Genomic DNA, 21,820 nt, shown 5'->3' on the forward strand with positions numbered 1-21,820 from the left:
ACAACACAGACGACAGAGACAGAAATGGAGAGACTTTCTTTCCATGTCATTCAGGGAAGGAGCAGGAGAAGAATAAGAAGGTTGATGGTTATGAAGCTTGTGACTGCACTGTGAGAGATAGCTGAAATCCTGATTAGGGGCTAGATTCAACCTGATTGCCTTTAAAAGGTGCATAGCGGACAAAATACAATGTTCCCATGTTTGCATAGACCACATTTTTGTAAACCCTGTATATGTCTGCTCAATGGGAAATTACCTTTAAATGTCTAGATCTTGTCATAGCAAATAATTCACAAACCAAAATAGTTGATGTCATCCCCTTCTGATGATTGAAGTTGATAATATTCTCTTTATATGGGGGTAAGTTGAGTAAGCGTGGGTGGCATGTAGGCCTGATGCATTATATGGGGGTAAGCGTGGGTGGCATGTAGGCCTAATGCATTATATGGGGGTAAGCGTGGGTGGCATGTAGGCCTAATGCATTATATAGGGGTAAGTTGAGTAAGAGTGGGTGGCATGTAGGCCTAATGCATTATAAGGGGGTAAGCGTGGGTGGCATGTAGGCCTGATGCATTATATGGGGGTAAGTTGAGTAAGCGGGGGTGGCATGTAGGCCTAATGCATTATATGGGGGTAAGTTGAGTAAGCGTGGGTGGCATGTAGGCCTAATGCATTATATGGGGGTAAGTTGAGTAAGCGTGGGTGGCATGTAGGCCTAATGCATTATATGGGGGTAAGTTGAGTAAGCGTGGGTGGCATGTAGGCCTAATGCATTATATGGGGGTAAGTTGAGTAAGCGTGGGTGGCATGTAGGCCTAATGCATTATATGGGGGTAAGTTGAGTAAGCGTGGGTGGCATGTAGGCCTAATGCATTATATGGGGGTAAGCGTGGGTGGCATGTAGGCCTAATGCATTATATGGGGGTAAGTTGAGTAAGCGTGGGTGGCATGTAGGCCTAATGCATTATATGGGGGTAAGTTGAGTAAGCGTGGGTGGCATGTAGGCCTAATGCATTATATGGGGGTAAGTTGAGTAAGCGTGGGTGGCATGTAGGCCTAATGCATTATATGGGGGTAAGTTGAGTAAGCGTGGGTGGCATGTAGGCCTAATGCATTATATGGGGGTAAGTTGAGTAAGAGTGGGTGGCATGTAGGCCTAATGCATTACTTGCTGTCTGGCTGATACTATCAGCAATATGTACCTAATAAAGTTGTCACTTGATTTCCACTTGATCTGTTCATAATAATTAAATTGATGGATGTCATATAAGTGGAAGTTATGAACCAAATTACAAACCATTGATGCGTGACTATTAGCAATTCAGTATTTATTCCAGTCATGGAACACACACTGTCACACACATACTCCAGGGATGGGTTGCTAGGCGATGGGGCCGAAGACAATGGGGACACAATTGGTTTACCGCTCATTGAAAGGTCAGAGGGCATCGGATCTTTCTTTCTCCCTCCTCCCAGCCTGGATGTTGCTCCTGATGAAAGTGTGCATTGTGAGCATTTAGCTGGCCAAACGAGGACACACAAAGACCAGTACCAAGCGGACACAGGCCTTTTCGCTGGAAGGAACAAAACACTGAAAAGAGCTTTTCTGTCTGAGGGATTTTGGTATTTTTCCCTCTTTCTGAGCCTTTAACAGTGGAGTATTCCACGAGACCTCAATGAGACTCAATGACTGTGTTGCTGATTGTTCACTATAACGATCCTGTGTGTGTGTATGTCTGTGTGTGCGTGTGCTGGTGACTGGTTACTTATAGTCCTCAGGAGCCCCCTAGACCTGCTGTAACTGAAGCATTGTCAAGGCATTTATGAGCACAATAATGTAATCAGTTCACGTTGACCAGTCAATAATAATCACATTGGTGGTTCTCTCTTTGATGATGATTGACATCACAGAGATCAGTGTAGAAACATGGAATCTGAGTAATGGGATTCCAATCTGAATTGACGTTTAATAGGATAAACCAGGTCAAAGGTCATATGGCGACCACAGGGATGATTGTGGTTGAATCACAACTGATCAGGTCACGGTTAGTATTAAGGTTAATATCCATTAATCAGTGTGTTAGTGAAACAAGGTGAGAGAAGAGGAGATGAGAGTGTGGGGGTGGGGGGGTAGAGGAGAGGAGATGAGAGTGTGGGGGTGGGTGGGGGGGTAGAGGAGAGGAGAGTGTGGGGGTGGGTGGGGGGGTAGAGGAGAGGAGAATGGGTACTGATGTGCATGGATGGGTTTGGCAATGTGTCTTTGTGCTGCGGTAGCTAGCTGGTGCAGTATCATCTATCCACAGGCAGGTATAATCCAGTTAGCCAATAATCTGGAATGGGAGGGATTAGCTTTACATGGTGGAGTATAAATACATGGTAATACTACTGTACTCCCATTTGTCTGTCTGTCTGTCTGTCTGTCTGTCTGTCTGTCTGTCTGTCTGTCTGTCTGTCTGTCTGTCTGTCTGTCTGTCTGTCTGTCTGTCTGTCTGTCTGTCTGTCTGTCTGTCTGTCTGTCTGTCTGTCTGTCTGTCTGTCTGTGTGTCTGTGTGTCTGTCTGTCTGTCTGCTGGTGTGTCATCCTCTCTCCCTCTCTCTCTCCCCCTCTCCCCCTCTCTCCCTCTCTCCTCCCCCCTAGATCTCTAGTATGGAGTTATGCAGGGTAAGCACTCAGGATATGTTCCTTAGTGAGTTGTTGTTCCCTAGTGATTTGTTGACATCCATGCAGTACCCTTGGGCCTGAAAACATACAACACTTCACTTATATTCACTTACACTTTTTCTCATCCAAGATGGCGTAGCAGTTCAGACGTCCTCTACCCTCCTCTTGTCGTGTCCCGTGTATATATATATTTACATATTTTTCTTCACTTATCTTTTTACATTTTTTCTTCTAAAAACTCAACCTCAAAGCACTCTCCTGCAACCCGCCTCACCAATTTAAAAAAGAAAGTATTATTTACCTCATCTGAATTCCACAACAGAAGCTAGCCAGAGGTTAGCCTTTTTCACTGGCTAACGTTGGAGTTCAGCTAGCCACGGTTAGCTGTCCTCAGCTATCCATTAGCTCGAAAAGCTATCGCCAGTTTTTGTACAGCGCGACTCAGACCAGAGCATACCGGACCTATTCTCTCTCCTTTCCCCGATTTCTACCGCAGGCTCTGGACATTTACACCTGGATCTTGCAGCTAACTAGCTGCTACCTGAGTGACTATTGGCAACGTCGGTCACGGAATTAACACACATTATTACGGAGCTAGCCAGCTGAAGAGTTCCGTCAGCCACTCGTGGGCTTTTCCTGAGCTAGCCAGCTGAAGTGTCTCCTGGGCTACAATCACCTATCCTGACCCTTTTTACTGCCGATGCGGAGCCCCATCGGGTCTTCACGACTGGACCACCGACGTTATCTGCCCGAGGGAGTTATACAACTGGCCCCTCCGTCGCGATGTAACTTGATCGCCCATCTGCGGCCGGCTAATCGTTAGCTGTCTTATCGGCTGCGATCTGAATAGGTCTATCGGACAATTTTCTTGGGCCACTATAACTAACTATTTTGCCAACTTGGACAGGTCCCCCCTTCCACACGGAACCCCATTAACCCACAGATGGAAACGCAAGAGGTGGCTAAAAACAGACCTCCCTCCATCTTCCACCAGCTTGCTACCTATGGCCCGGCTAGCTGTCTGAATCTCACTGGACCCTTTGATCACTCGGCTAAGCATGCCTCTCCTTAATGTCAATATGCAATGTCCATTGCTGTTCTGGTTAGTGTTTATTGGCTTATTTCACTGTAGAGCCTCTAGCCCTGCTCATTATACCTTATCCAACCTCTCAGTTCCTCCACCCACACATGCTATGACATCTTCTGGTTTCAATGATGTTTCTAGAGACAATATCTCTCTCATAATCACTAAATGCCTAGGTTTACCTCCTCTGTACTCACATCCCACCATACCTTTGTCTGTACATTATACCTTGAAGCTATTTTATCGCCCCCAGAAACCTGCTCCTTTTCTCTCTATTCTGGACGTCACAGACGACCAATTCTTATAGCTTTTAGCCGTACACTCATACTTATTCTTCTCTGCTCCTCTGGGGATGTAGAGGTGAATCCAGGCCCTGCAGTGCCTGGCTCCACTCCTACTCCCCAGGCGCTCTCTTTTGATGACTTCTGTAACCGTAATAACCTTGGTTTCATGCATGTTAACATTAGAAGCCTCCTCCCTAAGTTTGTTTTATTCACTGCTTTAGCACACTCTGCCAACCCGGATGTCCTAGCTGTGTCTGAATCTTGGCTTAGTAAGTCCACCAATAACTCTGAAATCTTCATCCCTAACTACAACGTTTTCAGACAAGATAGAACGACCAAAGGGGGCGGTGTTGCAATCTACTGCAGAGATAGCCTGCAGAGTTCTGTCCTGCTATCCAGGTCTGTACCCAAACAATTTAAACTTCTACTTTTAAAAATCCACCTCTCCAAAAACAAGTCTCTCACCGTTGCCGCCTGCTATAGACCCCCCTCGGCCCCTAGCTATGCTCTGGACACCATATGTGAACTGATTGCCCCCCATCTATCTTCAGAGCTCGTGCTACTAGGTGACCTAAACTGGGACATGCTTAACACCCCAGCCATCCTACAATCCAAGCTTGATGCCCTCAATCTCACACAAATTATTAATGAACCCACCAGGTATAACCCCAAAGCCGCAAACACTGGCACCCTCATAGATATCATCCTAACCAACGTGCCCTCTAAATACACCTCTGCTGTTTTCAACCAAGATCTCAGCGATCACTGCCTCATTGCCTGCACCCGTAATGGGTCAGCGGTCAAACGACCTCCACTCATCACTGTCAAACGCTCCCTGAAACATTTCAACGAGCAGGCCTTTCTAATCGACCTGGCCCTGGTATCCTGGAAGGATATTGACCTCATCCCGTCAGTAGAGGATGCCTGGTTATTTTTTTTAAATGCCTTCCTCACCATCTTAAATAAGCATGCCCCTTTCAAGAAATTTAGAACCAGGAACAGATATAGCCCTTGGTTCTCCCCAGACCTGACTGCCCTTAACCAACACAAAAATATCCTGTGGCGTTCTGCATTAGCATCGAACTGCCCCCGCGATATGCAACTTTTCACTTTTCAGGGAAGTTAGAAACCAATACACACAGGCAGTTAGAAACGCCAAGGCTAGCTTTTTCAAACAGAAATTTGCTTCCTGCAACTCAAACTCTAAAAGGTTCTGGGACATTGTAAAGTCCATGGAGAATAAGAACACCTCCTCCCAACTGCCCACTGCACTGAGGATAGGAAACTCTGTCACCACCGATAAGCCCACTATAATTGAGAATTTCAATAAGCATTTTTCTACGGCTGGCCATGCTTTCCACCTAACTACCCCTACTGCATTCAACAGCACTGCACCCCCCACAGCTACTCGCCCAAGCCTCCCCCATTTCTCCTTCTCCCAAATCCATTCAGCTGTTGTTCTGAAAGAGCTGCAAAATCTGGACCCCTACAAATCAGCTGGGCTTGACAATCTGGACCCTTTCTTTCTAAAATTATCTGCCGAAATTATTGCAACCCCTATTACTAGCCTGTTCAACCTCTCTTTCGTGTCGTCTGAGATTCCCATAGATTGGAAAGCAGCTGCTGTCATCCCCCTCTTCAAAGGAGGTGACACTCTTGACCCAAATTGCTACAGACCTATATCCATCCTACCCTGCCTTTCTAAGGTCTTCGAAAGCCAAGTCAACAAACAGATTACCGACCATTTCGAATCCCACCGCACCCTCTCCGCTATGCAATCTGGTTTCAGAGCTGGTCATGGGTGCACCTCAGCCACGCTCAAGGTCCTAAACGACATCGTAACCACCATCGATAAGAAACAATACTGTGCTGCCGTATTCATTGACCTGGCCAAAGCTTTTGACTCTGTCAATCACCACATTCTCATCGGCAGACTCAGTAGCCTTGGTTTCTCAAACGATTGCGTCGCCTGGTTCACCAACTACTTCTCTGACAGAGTTCAGTGTGTCAAATCGGAGGGCCTACTGTCCGGACCTCTGGCAGTCTCTATGGGGGTACCACAGGGTTCAATTCTTGGGCCAACTCTTTTCTCTGTATACATCAATGATGTTGCTCTTGCTGCTGGTGAATCTCTGATCCACCTCTATGCAGACGACACCATTCTGTATACTTCTGGCCCTTCTTTGGACACTGTGTTAACAACCCTCCAGATGAGCTTCAATGCCTTTCAACTCTCCTTCCGTGGTCTCCAACTGCTCCTAAACACAAGTAAAACTAAATGCATGCTCTTCAACCGATCGCTGCCTGCACCTGCCCGCCTGTCCAGCATCACTTCTCTGGACGGTTCTAACTTAGAATTTGTGGACAACTACAAATACCTAGGTGTCTGGTTAGACTGTAAACTCTCCTTCCAGACTCACATCAATCATCTCCAATCCAAAGTTAAATCTAGAATTGGCTTCCTATTTCGCAACAAAGCATCCTTCACTCATGCTGCCAAACATACCCTCGTAAAACTGACCATCCTACCAATCCTCGACTTCGGCGATGTCATTTACAAAATAGCTTCCAATACCCTACTCAACAAGCTGGATGCAGTCTATCACAGTGCCATCCGTTTTGTCACCAAAGCCCCATATACTACCCACCACTGCGACCTGTACGCTCTCGTTGGCTGGCCTTCGCTTCATAATCGTCGCCAAACACATTGGCTCCAGGTCATCTACAAGACCCTGCTAGGTAAAGTTCCCCCTTATCTCCGCTCACTGGTCACCATAGCAGCACCCACCTGTAGCACGCGCTCCAGCAGGTATATCTCTCTGGTCACCCCTAAAGCCAACTCCTCCTTTGGTCGTCTCTCCTTCCAGTTCTCTGCTGCCAATGACTGGAACGAACTACAAAAATCTCTGAAACTGGAAACACTTATCTCCCTCACTAGCTTTAAGAACCAGCTATCAGAGCAGCTCCCAGATCACTGCACCTGTACATAGCCCATCTATAATTTAGCCCAAACTACTACCTCTTCCCCTACTGTATTTATTTATTTTATTTATTTTTGCTCCTTTGCACCATATTATTTATATTTTAACTTTGAACTTTCTTCAAACTACAAATCTACCATTCCAGTGTTTTACTTGCTATACTTTATTTACTTTGTCACCATGGCCTTTTGTGCCTTTACCTCCCTTATCTCACATCATTTGCTCACATTGTATATAGTCTTATTTTTTTTTTTTTTTTCTACTGCATCATTAATTGTATGTTGTTTTACTCCATGTGTAACTCTGTGTTTTTGTATGTTGTCGAACTGCTTTGCTTTATCTTGGCCAGGTCTCAATTGTAAATGAGAACTTGTTCTCAACTTGCCTACCTGGTTAAATAAAGGTGAAATAAAATAAATAAAAAATAAAAATATAATGAGTCACTCCATGAAAGGGGAAATGACCAAGTCCATATTATGGAAAGAACATCTGAAATAAGCGAAGAGAAACGACAGTCCATCATTACTTTAACATTTTTACATTTTAGTAATTTAGCAGACGCTCTTATCCAGAGCGACTTACAGTAGGGAGTGCATACATTTCATTCATTTTTTTTCCTCCGTACTGGTCCCCCGTGGGAATCGAACCCACAACCCTGGCGTTGCAAACACCATGCTCTACCAACTGAGCCACACGGGACCGTGTCTAAGACATGAAGGTCAGTCATTGCGGAAAATTTCAAGAACTTTGAAAGTTTCTTCAAGAGCAGTCGCAAAAACCATCAAGTGCTATGATGAAGCTGGCTCTCATGAGGACCGCCACAGGAAAGAAAGACCCAGTTACCTCTGCTGCAGAGGATAAGTTCATTAGAGTTGACTGCACCTCAGACTGGAGCCCATATAAATGCTTCACAGAGTTCCAGTAACAGACATATCTCAACATCAACTGTTCAGAGGAGAGTGCGTGAATCAGGCCTTCATGGTCAAATTGCTGCAAAGAAACCACTACTAAAGGACACCAATAAGAAGAAGACACTTGTTTGGGCCAAGAAACACGAGCAATGGACATTAGACCGGTGGAAATCTGTCCTTTTGTCTGATGAGTCCAAATTTGAGATTTTTGGTTCCAACCGCTGTGTCTTTGCGAGACGCAGAGCAGGTGAACGGATGAACTCCGCATGTGTAGTTCCCACCGTGAAGCATGGAGGAGGAGGTGTGATGGTGTGGGGGTCCTTTGCTGGTGGCACTGTCTGTGATTTATTTAGAATTCAAGGCACAGTTAACCAGCATGGCTACCATAGCATTCTGCAGCGATACTCCATCCCATCTGGTTTGCGCTTAGTGGGACTGTCATTTGTTTTTCAACAGGATAATGACCCAACATACATTAGTAATGGAAAGGAAACACAGACTCTTGGTTTAAGTATTAAAATGATCCTTTAGTAATACAATTGTATGCAGAAGTTGGTACAGAGTACAGTATAACAGTATATGATAGCTCTCCTCAAGTTCTGCAAAATGTCTAAGACATCCTGTAACTCATATAGCCTCTCCCAGTCCTCTTTGCGTGAGTTTCCCTGGCAACAACATTTGAATAAATCTAACCTCTCCCTGACAGCAGCAACCATCTTGTCAGCAATTAAAAGCTCAGAAGTGGGTTTGACCGAAACTTGACCTTTCATCACAAGTATAGAGTCATAACAAGGTGAACGAGTTCAAGCACCTTCTGACAGGTGGCAGTCTTCATCAGGCCTGCGGCAGCCTGGTGTTCTCAGAAAACCAGTGGTATTCTCAGAACCTCAGATAGCCAGGTGGGGCCCAGACAGGAGGAGTATGTATGAACGTAGGCGGTTTCTGCCTTCTGATAGTGTCTGAAGGGCACAACACTCAAAACAGTTGTTAACCTCTCTAGGGTCGGCGGGACGAAATCGTCCCACCTACTCAACAGCCAGTTGAATCCCGTGGCGCGTTATTCAAATACCTTAGAAATGCTATTACTTAAATTTCTCAAACATATGACTATTTTACACCATTTTAACCTCTTACATCTAGACGTTCCGCTAGCGGAACACCTGCTCCAATATCCAATGATAGGCGTGGCGCGAATTACAAATTCCTCAAAAATACAAAAACTTCAATTTTTCAAACATATGACTATTTCACAGCATTTTAAAGACAAGACTCTCCTTTATCTAACCACACTGTCCGATTTCAAAAAGGCTTTACAGCGAAAGCAAAACATTAGATTATGTCAGCAGAGCACCAAGCCAGAAATAATCAGACACCCATTTTTCAAGCTAGCATATAATGTCACAAAAACCCAGAAGACAGCTAAATGCAGCACTAACCTTTGATGATCTTCATCAGATGACACACCTAGGACATTATGTTATACAATACATGCATGTTTTGTTCAATCAAGTTAATATTTATATCAAAAACTGCTTTTTACATTAGCATGTGACGTTCAGAACTAGCATACCCCCCGCAAACTTCCGGGGAATTTGCTAACAATTTACTAAATTACTCACGATAAACGTTCACAAAAAGCATAACAATTATTTTAAGAATTATAGATACAGAACTCCTCTATGCACTCGATATGTCTGATTTTAAAATAGCTTTTTGGTGAAAGCACATTTTGCAATATTCTAAGTACATAGCCCATCCATCACGGGCTAGCTATTTAGACACCCGGCAAGTTTAGCACTCACCAATATCAGATTTACTATTATAAAAGTTTGATTACCTTTTGTTGTCTTCATCAGAATGCACTCCCAGGACTGCTACTTCAATAACAAATGTTGGTTTGGTCCAAAATAATCCATCGTTATATCCGAATAGCGGCGTTTTGTTCGTGCGTCCCAGACACTATCCGAAATGGTAAATCAGGGTCGTGCGCATGGCGCAATTCGTGACAAAAAAATTCTAAATATTCCATTACCGTACTTCGAAGCATGTCAACCGCTGTTTAAAATCAATTTTTATGCAATTTATCTCGTAAAAAAGCGATAATATTCCGACCGGGAATGTCCTTTTCGGCAAACAGAGGAAAAATCACAAAAACGGGGGCGGCCAGGGCACGCGCCTAAACCCACAGTCCCTTGATCGGCCACTTGAGAAAGGCGATAATGTGTTTCAGCCTGGGGCTGGGATGACGACATTCAGGTTATTCCCGGGCTCTGAGCGCCCATGGAAGACGTAGGAAGTGTCACGTTAGAGCAGAGATCCTTTGTAAAAGATGGCAAAGAAGTTCAAGAAATGGTCAGACAGGCCACTTCCTGTAAAGGAATCTCTCAGGTTTTGACCTGCCATTTGAGTTCTGTTATACTCACAGACACCATTCAAACAGTTTTAGAAACTTTGAAGTGTTTTCTATCCAAAGCCAATAATTATATGCATATTCTAGTTACTGGGCAGGAGTAGTAACCAGATTAAATCGGGTACGTTTTTTATCCAGCCGTGAAAATACTGCCCCCTACCCCCAACAGGTTAATACACACACAGAGGTCTCCTAGAAGAGGAGACCTTACAGTTTATCATAACACAATTTATTAACCCTTTAAAAGGTATGAGGCCTTGGTTTAACCCTCTTCAACTCCATCACCTCCTTGATTACCTGTCCTATTTATGTAATTCCCTTTGGTTCCTTCCCCAGGTGTTGTTTCTGTTTCAGTTTGTCTGTGCGTTGATCGTGTTTCTTGTTTTGTATTATGTTTCGTTCATTCATTAAATGTATTCACTTCCTGTACTTGCTTCCCAACCCCCAGCGCACACGTTACACCCGCTTATAAATATCTGGGCATCTGGATTGACGAAAAGCAGAGGATAAATTCATTAGAGTTACCAGCCTCAGAAATTGCAGCCCAATTAAATGTTTGTGTGTGTGTGTGTGTGTGTGTGTTTCGTGTATAAGGGTGCTTGTGCGTGCGTGTGTGTGTGTGTATAAGGGTGCTTGTGCGTGCGTGTGTGTGTGTGTATAAGGGTGCTTGTGCGTGCATGTGTGTGTGTATAAGGGTGCTTGTGTGTGCGTGTGTGTGTGTATAAGGGTGCTTGTGCGTGTGTGTGTGTGTGTGTGTGTGTGTGTGTGTGTGTGTGTGTGTGTGTGTGTGTGTGTGTGTGTGTGTGTGTGTGTGTGTGTGTGTGTATAAGGGTGCTTGTGCGTGCGTGTGTGTGTGTGTGTATAAGGGTGTGTGTGTGTGTGTGTATATATAAGGGTGTGTGTGTGTGTGTGTGTGTGTGTGTGTGTGTGTGTGTGTGTGTGTGTGTGTGTGTGTTCAACAGGAGAGGTAGTGGTGTCAGGAATATCCTCTGTCATACAATACCTCCCTCTGACTGACTGGGACATCTCCTCTATCCACACTGCTACCAGTGTCACTCTGGGACATCTCCTCTATCCACACTGCTGCCAGTGTCAGTCTGGGACATCTCCTCCAAACTCCAAACTCTGCAGACGTCTGTGATAGTTCCTGTTTCTTTGCATGTGATGCCCAGCTGCCGCCTGAGTAAAAATAGTTTTCAGGAAGAGCCGTGGGAGATGAGGCAGGATGGGTGAGGGAGGAAGAGTCGTGTGGGGGGGGGGGGGGGGGGGGGGTTACGGTTAGGGGGGAGACTGTGTGATGGTGTGGGTGTGGGGGAGAGAGGGGCATTGGGAGAAGGTAGGGAGGAGTGAGGGATGAGGAAGCCTTGGTAGAGGGAGTTGATGAACAGAGAGGGAAAAGACTGTCTTTATGACACTAATATTACATCATCAACCGTCTCCGATGTCACTGAGGCCTGTTTCTCCACCATTATGCTTTTATGCTTTTATGTGTGGTTAGGCTTTTACTACCCACCACAGTGGCAGAGTGAGGACCGGTGATTAAGCACATTGATGGAGTACAGAAGTTTGTTATGCTACTGGATAGGGAAACCAGTGGTTCCACAAGCCTGGGTTAGAAATGGGTGTCGCTGGTGGTGCTCTAAACATATCCAGATGCGGTCTGTAGCCTATATATAGACTTACTGTGGGAAGAGAGGGGAGAAAATAACAATTTTGGCCAACCATAAGAGAACTAGTAGAGAGTGCCATGTAAAATGTCTGTCTCAACCACCGATAGTGGTGGGTTGATTTGACCCACAAACATAGATCTCTCCTTAACCATTCAATCATGTTGGGCAACAACAGCCTAGAGCGTGATGGCGTCCAGAACTATTTACTACTGCCAAACTGTCTGTCTCCTGGAGGCACACCTCTCTCCCTCTCATTCCCCTCCCCCCTCTCTCCCTCTCATTCCCCCCCTCTCCCTCTCATTCCCCCCCTCTCTCCCTCTCATTCTCCCTCTCATTCTCCCCTGCCCCTCTCTCTCCCTCTCATTCTCCCCCCCTCTCCCTCTCATTCTCCCCTCTCTCTCCCTCTCATTCCCCCCCTCTCTCCCTCTCATTCTCCCTCTCATTCTCCCCCCCTCTCTCTCACTTTCCCTCCCTCTCATTCCCCTCCCCCCTCTCTCCCTCTCATTCCCCCCCTCTCCCTCTCATTTTCCCCCTCTCTCCCTCTCATTCTCCCTCTCATTCTCCTCTGCCCCTCTCTCTCCCTCTCATTCTCCCCCCTCTCTCCCTCTCATTCTCCCCCTCTCTCTCCCTCTCATTCTCCCCTCTCTCTCCCTCTCATTCTCCCCTCTCTCTCCCTCTCATTCTCCCCTGCCCCTCTCTCTCCCTCTCATTCTCCCCCCTCTCTCCCTCTCATTCTCCCCCTCTCTCCCTTTCATTCTCCCCCTCTCTCTCCCTCTCATTCTCCCCTCTCTCTCCCTCTCATTCTCCCCTCTCTCTCCCTCTCATTCCCCCCCTCTCTCCCTCTCATTCTCCCTCTCATTCTCCCCTGCCCCTCTCTCTCCCTCTCATTCTCCCCCCCTCTCCCTCTCATTCTCCCCTCTCTCTCCCTCTCATTCCCCCCCTCTCTCCCTCTCATTCTCCCTCTCATTCTCCCCCCTCTCTCTCACTTTCCCTCCCTCTCATTCCCCTCCCCCCTCTCTCCCTCTCATTCCCCTCCCCCCTCTCTCCCTCTCATTCCCCCCCTCTCCCTCTCATTTTCCCCCTCTCTCCCTCTCATTCTCCCTCTCATTCTCCTCTGCCCCTCTCTCTCCCTCTCATTCTCCCCCCTCTCTCCCTCTCATTCTCCCCCTCTCTCTCCCTCTCATTCTCCCTCTCTCTCCCTCTCATTCTCCCCTGCCCCTCTCTCTCCCTCTCATTCTCCCCCCTCTCTCCCTCTCATTCTCCCCCTCTCTCCCTTTCATTCTCCCCCTCTCTCTCCCTCTCATTCTCCCCTCTCTCTCCCTCTCATTCTCCCCTCTCTCTCCCTCTCATTCTCCCCTCTCTCTCCCTCTCATTCTCCCCCCTCTCTCCCTCTCATTCTCCTCTCTCCCTCTCATTCTCCCCTCTCTCTCCCTCTCATTCGCCCCCCCTCTCTCCCTCTCATTCTCCCCTCCCCCTCTCTCTCCCTCTCTCCCTCTCATTCTCCCCTGCCCCTCTCTCTCCCTCTCATTCTCCCCCTCTCTCCCTCTCATTCTCCCCCTCTCTCTCCCTCTCATTCTCCCCTCTCTCTCCCTCTCATTCTCCCCCCCCTCTCTCCCTCTCATTCTCCCCTCCCCCTCTCTCTCCCTCTCATTCTCCCCCCCCCCCCCTCTCTCTCATTCCCTCCTCCCGCCCTCAGACTATTTACAGTACATGGACCAGAATGTGTCATCTCTGGCAAAAGAGAGAATTCTCCTTTCTAAGCTTGTTTCCCACAATTCCTCACTGTGTCCAAACTGAGCTAGACAGAAAATACAGAGGCCTACCTCTTTACTGCAGGCTACCATTTCACATGAATGGCTTTAGTGATACTCTCACTCGCATTGCATTAATGCCTCCCCTCTCGATCTCTTTATCTCTTTCTACTGCTTTGCCTCCCTCTCTCTCTCTCTCTCTTCCAGCCGCTCTCTCTCCTTTAACCCTTCTCTCTCTCTACTTGTCTCTGCCTCTCTCTCGCTCCCACTCCCCCTCTTCTCTAAGTGATGAAAGTAAGAGTGGTATAAGACAACAGAGGTGTGTCTGGCCTGATTCCATTGGTGAAATAGGATTAGATTATCTGTTTTCTCCACTGTGTGTAGTAGGAGGCAATGTAACAATTAAGCTCGGCAGCAGCCAGCTGCTCTCGTCTACACTGTAGTTGTCATGTACTACAGGGAGGGCAATCTGCCACTGTGTGCGGCAATGAGAGAGCGAGAGACTGTGTATATAGACATAATATGGCATAAATGTCTTTATTCTTTTGGAACTTCTGTGAGTGTAATTTATATTGTTTATTTCACTTTTGTTTATTATCTACTTCAGTTATATGTGAATTGAAATTGATCTTGTAGATAGATAAGAGAGATTGCATCTGTAAGCAGTTATTTACATGGGCACATATCTGGTAATGAATAGATTGAATAGCAGATTGGATGGTTGATAATAAGAGAGACCTTCTTGCTTCAACCTACCTCTATCTTTCACAACACAAACACACACTGCTGAATCAGGAATTGAGTTACAGGATTAAAATGTCATTTCCTGCTTTCTAAATACATTCTGTACACTGAATTTCTCTTTTTTCTACTGTGCCATTGCAGTGCGGGTCCAAAAGGAGACAACATCTATGAGTGGAGATCCACCATCCTGGGACCACCAGGCTCTGTGTACGAGGGAGGAGTCTTCTTCCTAGATATCGCCTTCACACCAGACTACCCCTTCAAACCACCCAAGGTACACACATATACATGCTCAGACCCACAAGCACACACACACACACGTGTATGTATGCTAGACTAATGCTTGCTCAGGAGCCCATGTTGACTGATTCTGTTTATTTGTAGTTTTGATTTGGGCCTTGGGTTTTCAGGGCTTGAAATACTAAACATCTGCACGGCACCGGCTATTTTAGAGACAAACATTTACAAGCGCATCAATGGCGCCTCTGAAACACAAATAGACAAGTACATCTTTATTTTTAGCGTGTATTTAAGGATGTTTCCCATGTGTTCCGTTCTATTTTTTAAATCATGATCACTGGGATACTCTAAAATAGGGCTGCCCAACCCTCTTCGTGGAGATCTACCGTCCTGTGGATTTTCAGTCCAACCCTCTTAATGGAGATCTACCGTCCTGTGGGTTTTCAGTCCAACCCTCTTCCTGGAGATCTACCGTCCTGTGTGTTTTCAGTCCAACCCTCTTAATGGAGATCTACCGTCCTGTGGATTTTCAGTCCAACCCTCTTCCTGGAGATCTACCGTCCTGTGGGTTTTCAGTCCAACCCTCTTCCTGGAGATCTACCGTCCTGTGTGTTTTCAGTCCAACCCTCTTCCTGGAGATCTACCGTCCTGTGTGTTTTCAGTCCAACCCTCTTCCTGGAGATCTACCGTCCTGTAGGTTTTCAGTCCTACCCTAATTTAGCATATCTGATTAAGCTAGTTCAGGTCTTGTTGAGCAGCTAATAAGTAGAATCAGGTGTGTTAAATTAGGGTTGGACTGAAAACCCACAGGAAGGCAGATCTCCAGGAAGAGGGTTGGACCGAAAACCTACAGGACGGTAGATCTCCAGGAAGAGGGTTGGACTGAAAACCCACAGGACGGTAGATCTCCAGGAAGAGGGTTGGACTGAAAACCCACAGGACGGTAGATCTCCAGGAAGAGGGTTGGACTGAAAACCCACAGGACGGTAGATCTCCAGGAAGAGGGTTGGACTGAAAACCCACAGGACGGTAGATCTCCAGGAAGAGGGTTGGACTGAAAACCCACAGGACGGTAGATCTCCAGGAAGAGGGTTGGACTGAAAACCCACAGGACGGTAGATCTCCAGGAAGAGGGTTGGACTGAACCCACAGGACGGTAGATCTCCAGGAAGAGGGTTGGGCAGCCCTGCTCTAAAAAGATATCTGGCTTGCCTTGGAGAAGATATTTTGAGAGCTGGGAGGTTTTGAAATAACTTTGGACTAGGAGCATGTTGAGCAACAAAACAACGAATTGAATAGAAGAAAATAACAACTGACTGAGAGAAAAGCTGGTAAATACAGTCTCTCAGATCTGTTCACTGGCGTACTGGACACCCCTGCAGCCCCCAGCTCTGGGGGCCCATACGCCTGTCATTGATGTCTAATTTCTTTTATTTAATAAATCATTTTGACAGTTACTCTCCAACAAGTCCTTCATCAACCTTTTTAATGTCCATATGTACTAGGATGCTAAGTGTTTGTTTCTTGGGCTTCAGGAATGGGACTGACATTTTTTAAATCAAATCAAAGTTTATTTGTCATGTGCGCCGAACACAACAGGTGTAGACCTTACAGTGAAATGCTTACTTACAGGCTCTAACCAATAGTGCAAAAAAGGTATTAGGTGAACAATAGGTAAGTAAAGAAATAAAACAGTAAAAAAGACAGGCTATATACAGTAGCGAGGCTATAAAAGTAGTGAGGCTACATACAGACACTGGTTAGTCAGGCTGATTGAGGTAGTATGTACATGTAGATATGGTTAAAGTGACTATGCATATATGATGAACAGAGAGTAGCAGTAGTGTAAAAGAGGGGTTGGTGGGTGGTGGGTCGCGGGACACAATGCAGATAGCCCGGTTAGCCAATGTGCGGGATCACTGGTTGGTCGGATAGCCATTTGATTACCTGTTCAGGAGTCTTCTGGCTTGGGGATAAAAACTGTTGAGAACCCTTTTTGTCCTAGACTTGGCACTCCAGTACCGCTTGCCATGCAGTAGTAGAGAGAACAGTCTATGACTGGGGTGGCTGGGGTCTTTGACAATTTTTAGGGCCTTTCTCTGACACTGCCTGGTGTAGAGGTTCCTGGATTTACATTTACATTTTATTTTTTATTTTTTACATTTTAGTCATTTAGCAGACGCTCTTATCCAGAGCGACTTACAGTAGTGAATGCATACATTTCATACAATTTCATACATTATTATTATTATTTTTTTTTTTTTTCTGTGCTGGCCCCCCGTGGGAATCGAACCCACAACCCTGGCGTTGCAAACACCATGCTCTACCAACTGAGCTACAGGGAAGGCTAGCCCCAGTGATGTACTGGGCCGTATGCACTACCCTCTGTAGTACCTTGTGGTCAGAGGCCAAGCAATTGCCGTACCAAGCAGTGATGCAACCAGTCAGGATGCTCTTGATGTTGCAGCTGTAGAACCTTTTGAGGATCTCAGGACCCATGACAAATCTTTTTAGTTTCCTGAGGGGGAATAGGCTTTGTCGTGCCCTCTTTACGACTGTCTTGGTGTGTTTGGACCATTCTAGTTTGTTGTTGATTTGGACACCAAGGAACTTGAAGCTCTCAACCTGCTCCACTACAGCCCCGTCTATGAGAATGGGGGCGTGCTCGGTCCTCCTTTTCCTGTAGTCCACAATCATCTCCTTAGTCTTGCTTACATTGAGGGATAGGTTGTTATTCTGGCACCACCCGGCCAGTTCTCTGACCTCCTCCCTATAGGCTGTCTCATCGTTGTTGGTGATCAGGCCTACCACTGTTGTGTCGTCTACAAACTTAATGATGGCGTTGGAGTCATGCCTGGCCATGCAGTCGTGGGTGAACAGGAAGTACAGGAGGGGACTGAGCACGCACCCCTGGGGAGCTTCAGTGTTGAGGATCAGCATGGCAGATGTGTTGCTACCTACCCTCACCACCTGGGGGCGGCCCGTCAGGAAGTCCAGGATCCAGTTGCAGAGGGAGGTGTTTAGTCCCAGGATCCTTAGCTTAGGGATGAGCTTCGAGGGTACTATGGTGTTGAACGCTGAGCTGTAGTCAATGAGTAGCATTCTCACATAAGTGTTCCTTTTGTCCAGGTGGGAAAGGGCAGTGTGGATTGCAATAGAGATTGCATCATCTGTGGCAGGGCTTGCAAACTATTACAGACTACAAAGGGAAGCACAGCTGATTGAAAGTATGAGGGAATATCAGTGAACAAATGCCGTGGTCAAGGCTATGAATAAATGGAGTTTACTCAGGTGTTCAAAAGCTCATATCAGACTGATGCTTCGTAGGTAGTTCTTTCTGAGTTTTGGTTTAGAAAATGATCTCTTCGCAGAAACAACAGTTACAGGGATGGTGAAAACAGCTTGATTGCAGTGGCACCTTCAGGGAGTTCTTCAGCAGTTCTGTAACGTCTTGAGCCTCTCATTCTCCTTAATTGCCGGACTTAACACGATATGGAAAGAGGCTAACTGTATAGGAAGCTCTGGGGACAGATCGTCTGGATGCTGGACTGTCAATCAATTGGCAGATGCAAACAAATTATTATCTTTAGCAGACAACAGTTCTTGAGGACATGAATAAAAAAAGTTCTTTGCGATTTCTTTCATACTGGTTAACCGGCGTTTGAGTTATGTGGTTGCAATATCAACAGTCCCTTTACTCTGGTATACTGTATCTTGGCAACCATCATTCAAGACTAAATTTAAATTGTGTGCAGCGCAATGGACATATAATGTACAATGTCTCAGGAAAGACTCTGGGTTAGCAATACTCAGTATAGAAAATAGTCGGGCCCGCAACCTGGACATATTGACCGTAGGGGCCTGGACTCCGACCTTATGGGGTGGGGCCAGAGAATATGCGTTACGCCAGTGGCTCTGTTCAGTGTTATTATTGAGAAAATACTCTATGCAGGTGCGTTGGTTGGGGGTCGACCTTGAGAGAGTTTAATTTAGTGATTGCCTCTGGATGTGGGGCCTCTCACTCTGTCTGTCTCTATCTATCTGCCACCTTTCCTCTTCTTTCTCTCCATCTGTCTCTTCCTTTCCTTGTCTCTCTCTCTCTCCATCTGTCTCTTCCTTTCCTTGTCTCTCTTTCTCTCTCCATCTGTCTCTTCCTTTCCTTGTCTCTCTCTCTTTCTCTCGCCATCTGTCTCTTCCTTTCCTTGTCTCTCTCTCTCTCCATCTGTCTCTTCCTTTCCTTGTCTCTCTTTCTCTCGCCATCTGTCTCTTCCTTTCCTTGTCTCTCTCTCTCGCCATCTGTCTCTTCCTTTCCTTGTCTCTCTCTCTGTCTCTTCCTTTCCTTGTCTCTCTCTCTTTCCATCTGTCTCTCTCTCTCCTCTCTCCATCTCTCTCTTCCTTTCCTTGTCTCTCTCTCTCCATCTGTCTCTTCCTTTCCTTGTCTCTCTCCGTCTCTCTTCCTTTCCGTCTCTCTTTCTCTCTCCATCTTTCTCTTCCTTTCCTTGTCTCTCTTTATCTGTCTCTTCCTTTCCTTGTCTCCCTCTCTCTCTCTCTCCATCTGTCTCTTCCTTTCCTTGTCTCTCTCTCTCCATCTGTCTCTTCCTTTCCTTGTCTCTCTTTCTCTCTCCATCTGTCTCTTCCTTTCCTTGTCTCTCTCTCTCTCTTTATCCGTCTCTTCCTTTCCTTGTCTCTCTCTCTCTCTTTATCCGTCTCTTCCTTTCCTTGTCTCTCTCTCTTTCTCTCTCCATCTGTCTCTTCCTTTCCTTGTCTCTCTCTCTCTTTATCCGTCTCTTCCTTTCCTTGTCTCTCTCTCTTTCTCTCTCCATCTGTCTCTTCCTTTCCTTGTCTCTCTCTCTCCATCTGTCTCTTCCTTTCCTTGTCTTTCTCTCTCCATCTGTCTCTTCCTTTCCTTGTCTCTCTCTCTCCATCTGTCTCTTCCTTTCCTTGTCTCTCTCCATCTCTCTTCCTTTCCTTGTCTCTCTCTCTTTCTCTCTCCATCTGTCTCTTCCTTTCCTTGTCTCTCCCTCTCTTCATCTGTCTCTTCCTTTCCTTGTCTCTCTCTCTGTCTCTTCCTTTCCTTGTCTCTCTCTCTTTCCATCTGTCTCTCTCTCTCCTTCTCTCTCCATCTGTCTCTTCCTTTCCTTGTCTCTCTTCATCTGTCTCTTCCTTTCCTTGTCTCTCTCTCTGTCTCTTCCTTTCCTTGTCTCTCTCTCTTTCCATCTGTCTCTCTCTCTCTTTCTCTCTCCATCTGTCTCTTCCTTTCCTTGTCTCTCTTTATCTGTCTCTTCCTTTCCTTGTCTCCCTCTCTCTCTCTCTCCATCTCTCCTTTCCTTGTCTCTCTCTCTCTCTCTCTCTCTCCATCCGTCTCTTCCTTTCCTTGTCTCTCTTTCTCTCTCCATCTGTCTCTTCCTTTCCTTGTCTCTCTTTCTCTCTCCATCTGTCTCTTCCTTTCCTTGTCTCTCTCTCTCTCTTTATCCGTCTCTTCCTTTCCTTGTCTCTCTCTCTCTCTTTATCCGTCTCTTCCTTTCCTTGTCTCTCTCTCTCTTTATCCGTCTCTTCCTTTCCTTGTCTCTCTCTCTCTCTTTATCCGTCTCTTCCTTTCCTTGTCCCTCTCTCTCTCTCCATCTGTCTCTTCCTTTCCTTGTCTCTCTCTCTTTCTCTCTCCATCTGTCTCTTCCTTTCCTTGTCTCTCTTTCCTCTGCTGACTGAGGATGAACGGAATCAGATCTGCTGCTCTGAGAGCCAGGCCTCCCACTGGGTTCAGGCTGTGAACAGGGCTGCAGACATACAGGCAGGCAGACAGACAGGACAGACACACACTCCTATAGCTGCTGTCTGAGAACAGGGTACACAAACACCACAGACTAGACTAGCAGATCCCCTCCACACCTTGGGATAGCCTGGGAGCACAGTTTCCACAAGCAGGTCAGCATGGTTAGTCACTCATGAAGTGATTGAGAGAGAATGCGTGTGATTGAGTCAAAGGGTGCTTCTCCAATGTCACTCCCACTCTGATCCCTCCACTGTTCAGGCAGGCAGCCCGGAGGTCAGAGGTGGCTCCCTAATGATGTTTAGTCTCTTGTCTTCCTAATGTTTCACTCCGCTTCTTCTGTGTTACTGGCACAAAGAGATGCTCAGCTCCCGAAGGACTGGAAAGAGCACATAAACCACAGGGTGCATTGATCTAGAGAAACTTTGTTGTATCCTAGGTGACGTTCCGTACCAGGATTTACCAGTGTAACATCAATGACAGTCGGGGTGTATTGATTTCTAGAGAAACTTTGTTGTTTCCTAGGTGACGTTCCGTACCAGGATCTACCACTGTAACATCAACAGTCAGGGTGTGATCTGTCTGGACATCCTGAAGGACAACTGGAGCCCCGCCCTCACCATCTCCAAGGTGCTGCTGTCCATCTGCTCCCTGCTCACTGACTGCAACCCTGGTGAGTGACACCCCTATCAACCAATCAGAGAGAGAGAGAGAGAGAGAGATTCGCTCTGAAAAATTGAGAAAAAAAATCCTTTGCAGTATCATCAACAGCATACTCCAACATTTCCTCAGTGAAAACAATGTCCTGAGAAAATGTCAAATTGGCTTCTGACCAAAATACAGTACGACAGACCATGTATACACCCTTCACACCATTATTGACAAACAAACAAACCAAAACCAAAGCAGTCTTTTCATGCTTTGTTGATTTCAAAAAAGCTTTTGACTCAATGTGGCATGGAAATTGATGGAAAGCAGTGTTGGGGGGAAAGCATGTACACAAGCAACAAGTGTGCAGTTAAAATGGGGAATAAACATACAGATTTCTTTCCTTAGGGCCGTGGGGTGATACAGTACAGTGAGCCCCAAAAGTATTGGGACAGTGACATTATTTTGTGCCCAATAGAAATTAATGGTAAATAGTGTATGGTGTCATTTTGGAGTCACTTTTATTGTAAATAAGAATAGAATATGTCTAAACACTTCTACTTAATGTGGATGCTACCATGATTATGAATAATCCTGAATGAATTGTGAGTAATGATGAGTGAGAAAGTTAGACGCACAAATATGTCATTTCTAACATACTCTCAAATT

At 46.1% G+C, this 21,820-nt stretch overlaps 1 protein-coding gene and 1 non-coding gene across 2 annotated transcripts in view; one reads left to right on the forward strand and one right to left on the reverse strand.

Moving 5' to 3' along the window:
* The window catches only part of LOC106570282 (ubiquitin-conjugating enzyme E2 E2), a 50,728-nt gene that overhangs the window by 25,428 nt on the left and 3,480 nt on the right, over positions 1-21,820 (forward strand). The window contains exons 4-5 of the mRNA XM_014142432.3: positions 14,638-14,770; positions 21,029-21,176. Of these exons, the coding sequence (XP_013997907.1) occupies positions 14,638-14,770; positions 21,029-21,176 (281 nt within the window). The remainder of the gene's footprint in view (positions 1-14,637; positions 14,771-21,028; positions 21,177-21,820) is intronic.
* trnaa-ugc (transfer RNA alanine (anticodon UGC)) lies at positions 7,636-7,711 on the reverse strand. Its single transcript has one exon. It is a non-coding gene; the product is annotated as a tRNA-Ala (tRNA).

The sequence above is a fragment of the Salmo salar genome, chromosome 14 (genome assembly GCF_965601325.2).
Source record: "Salmo salar chromosome 14, fSalSal1, whole genome shotgun sequence".
Lineage (NCBI taxonomy): Eukaryota > Metazoa > Chordata > Actinopteri > Salmoniformes > Salmonidae > Salmo > Salmo salar.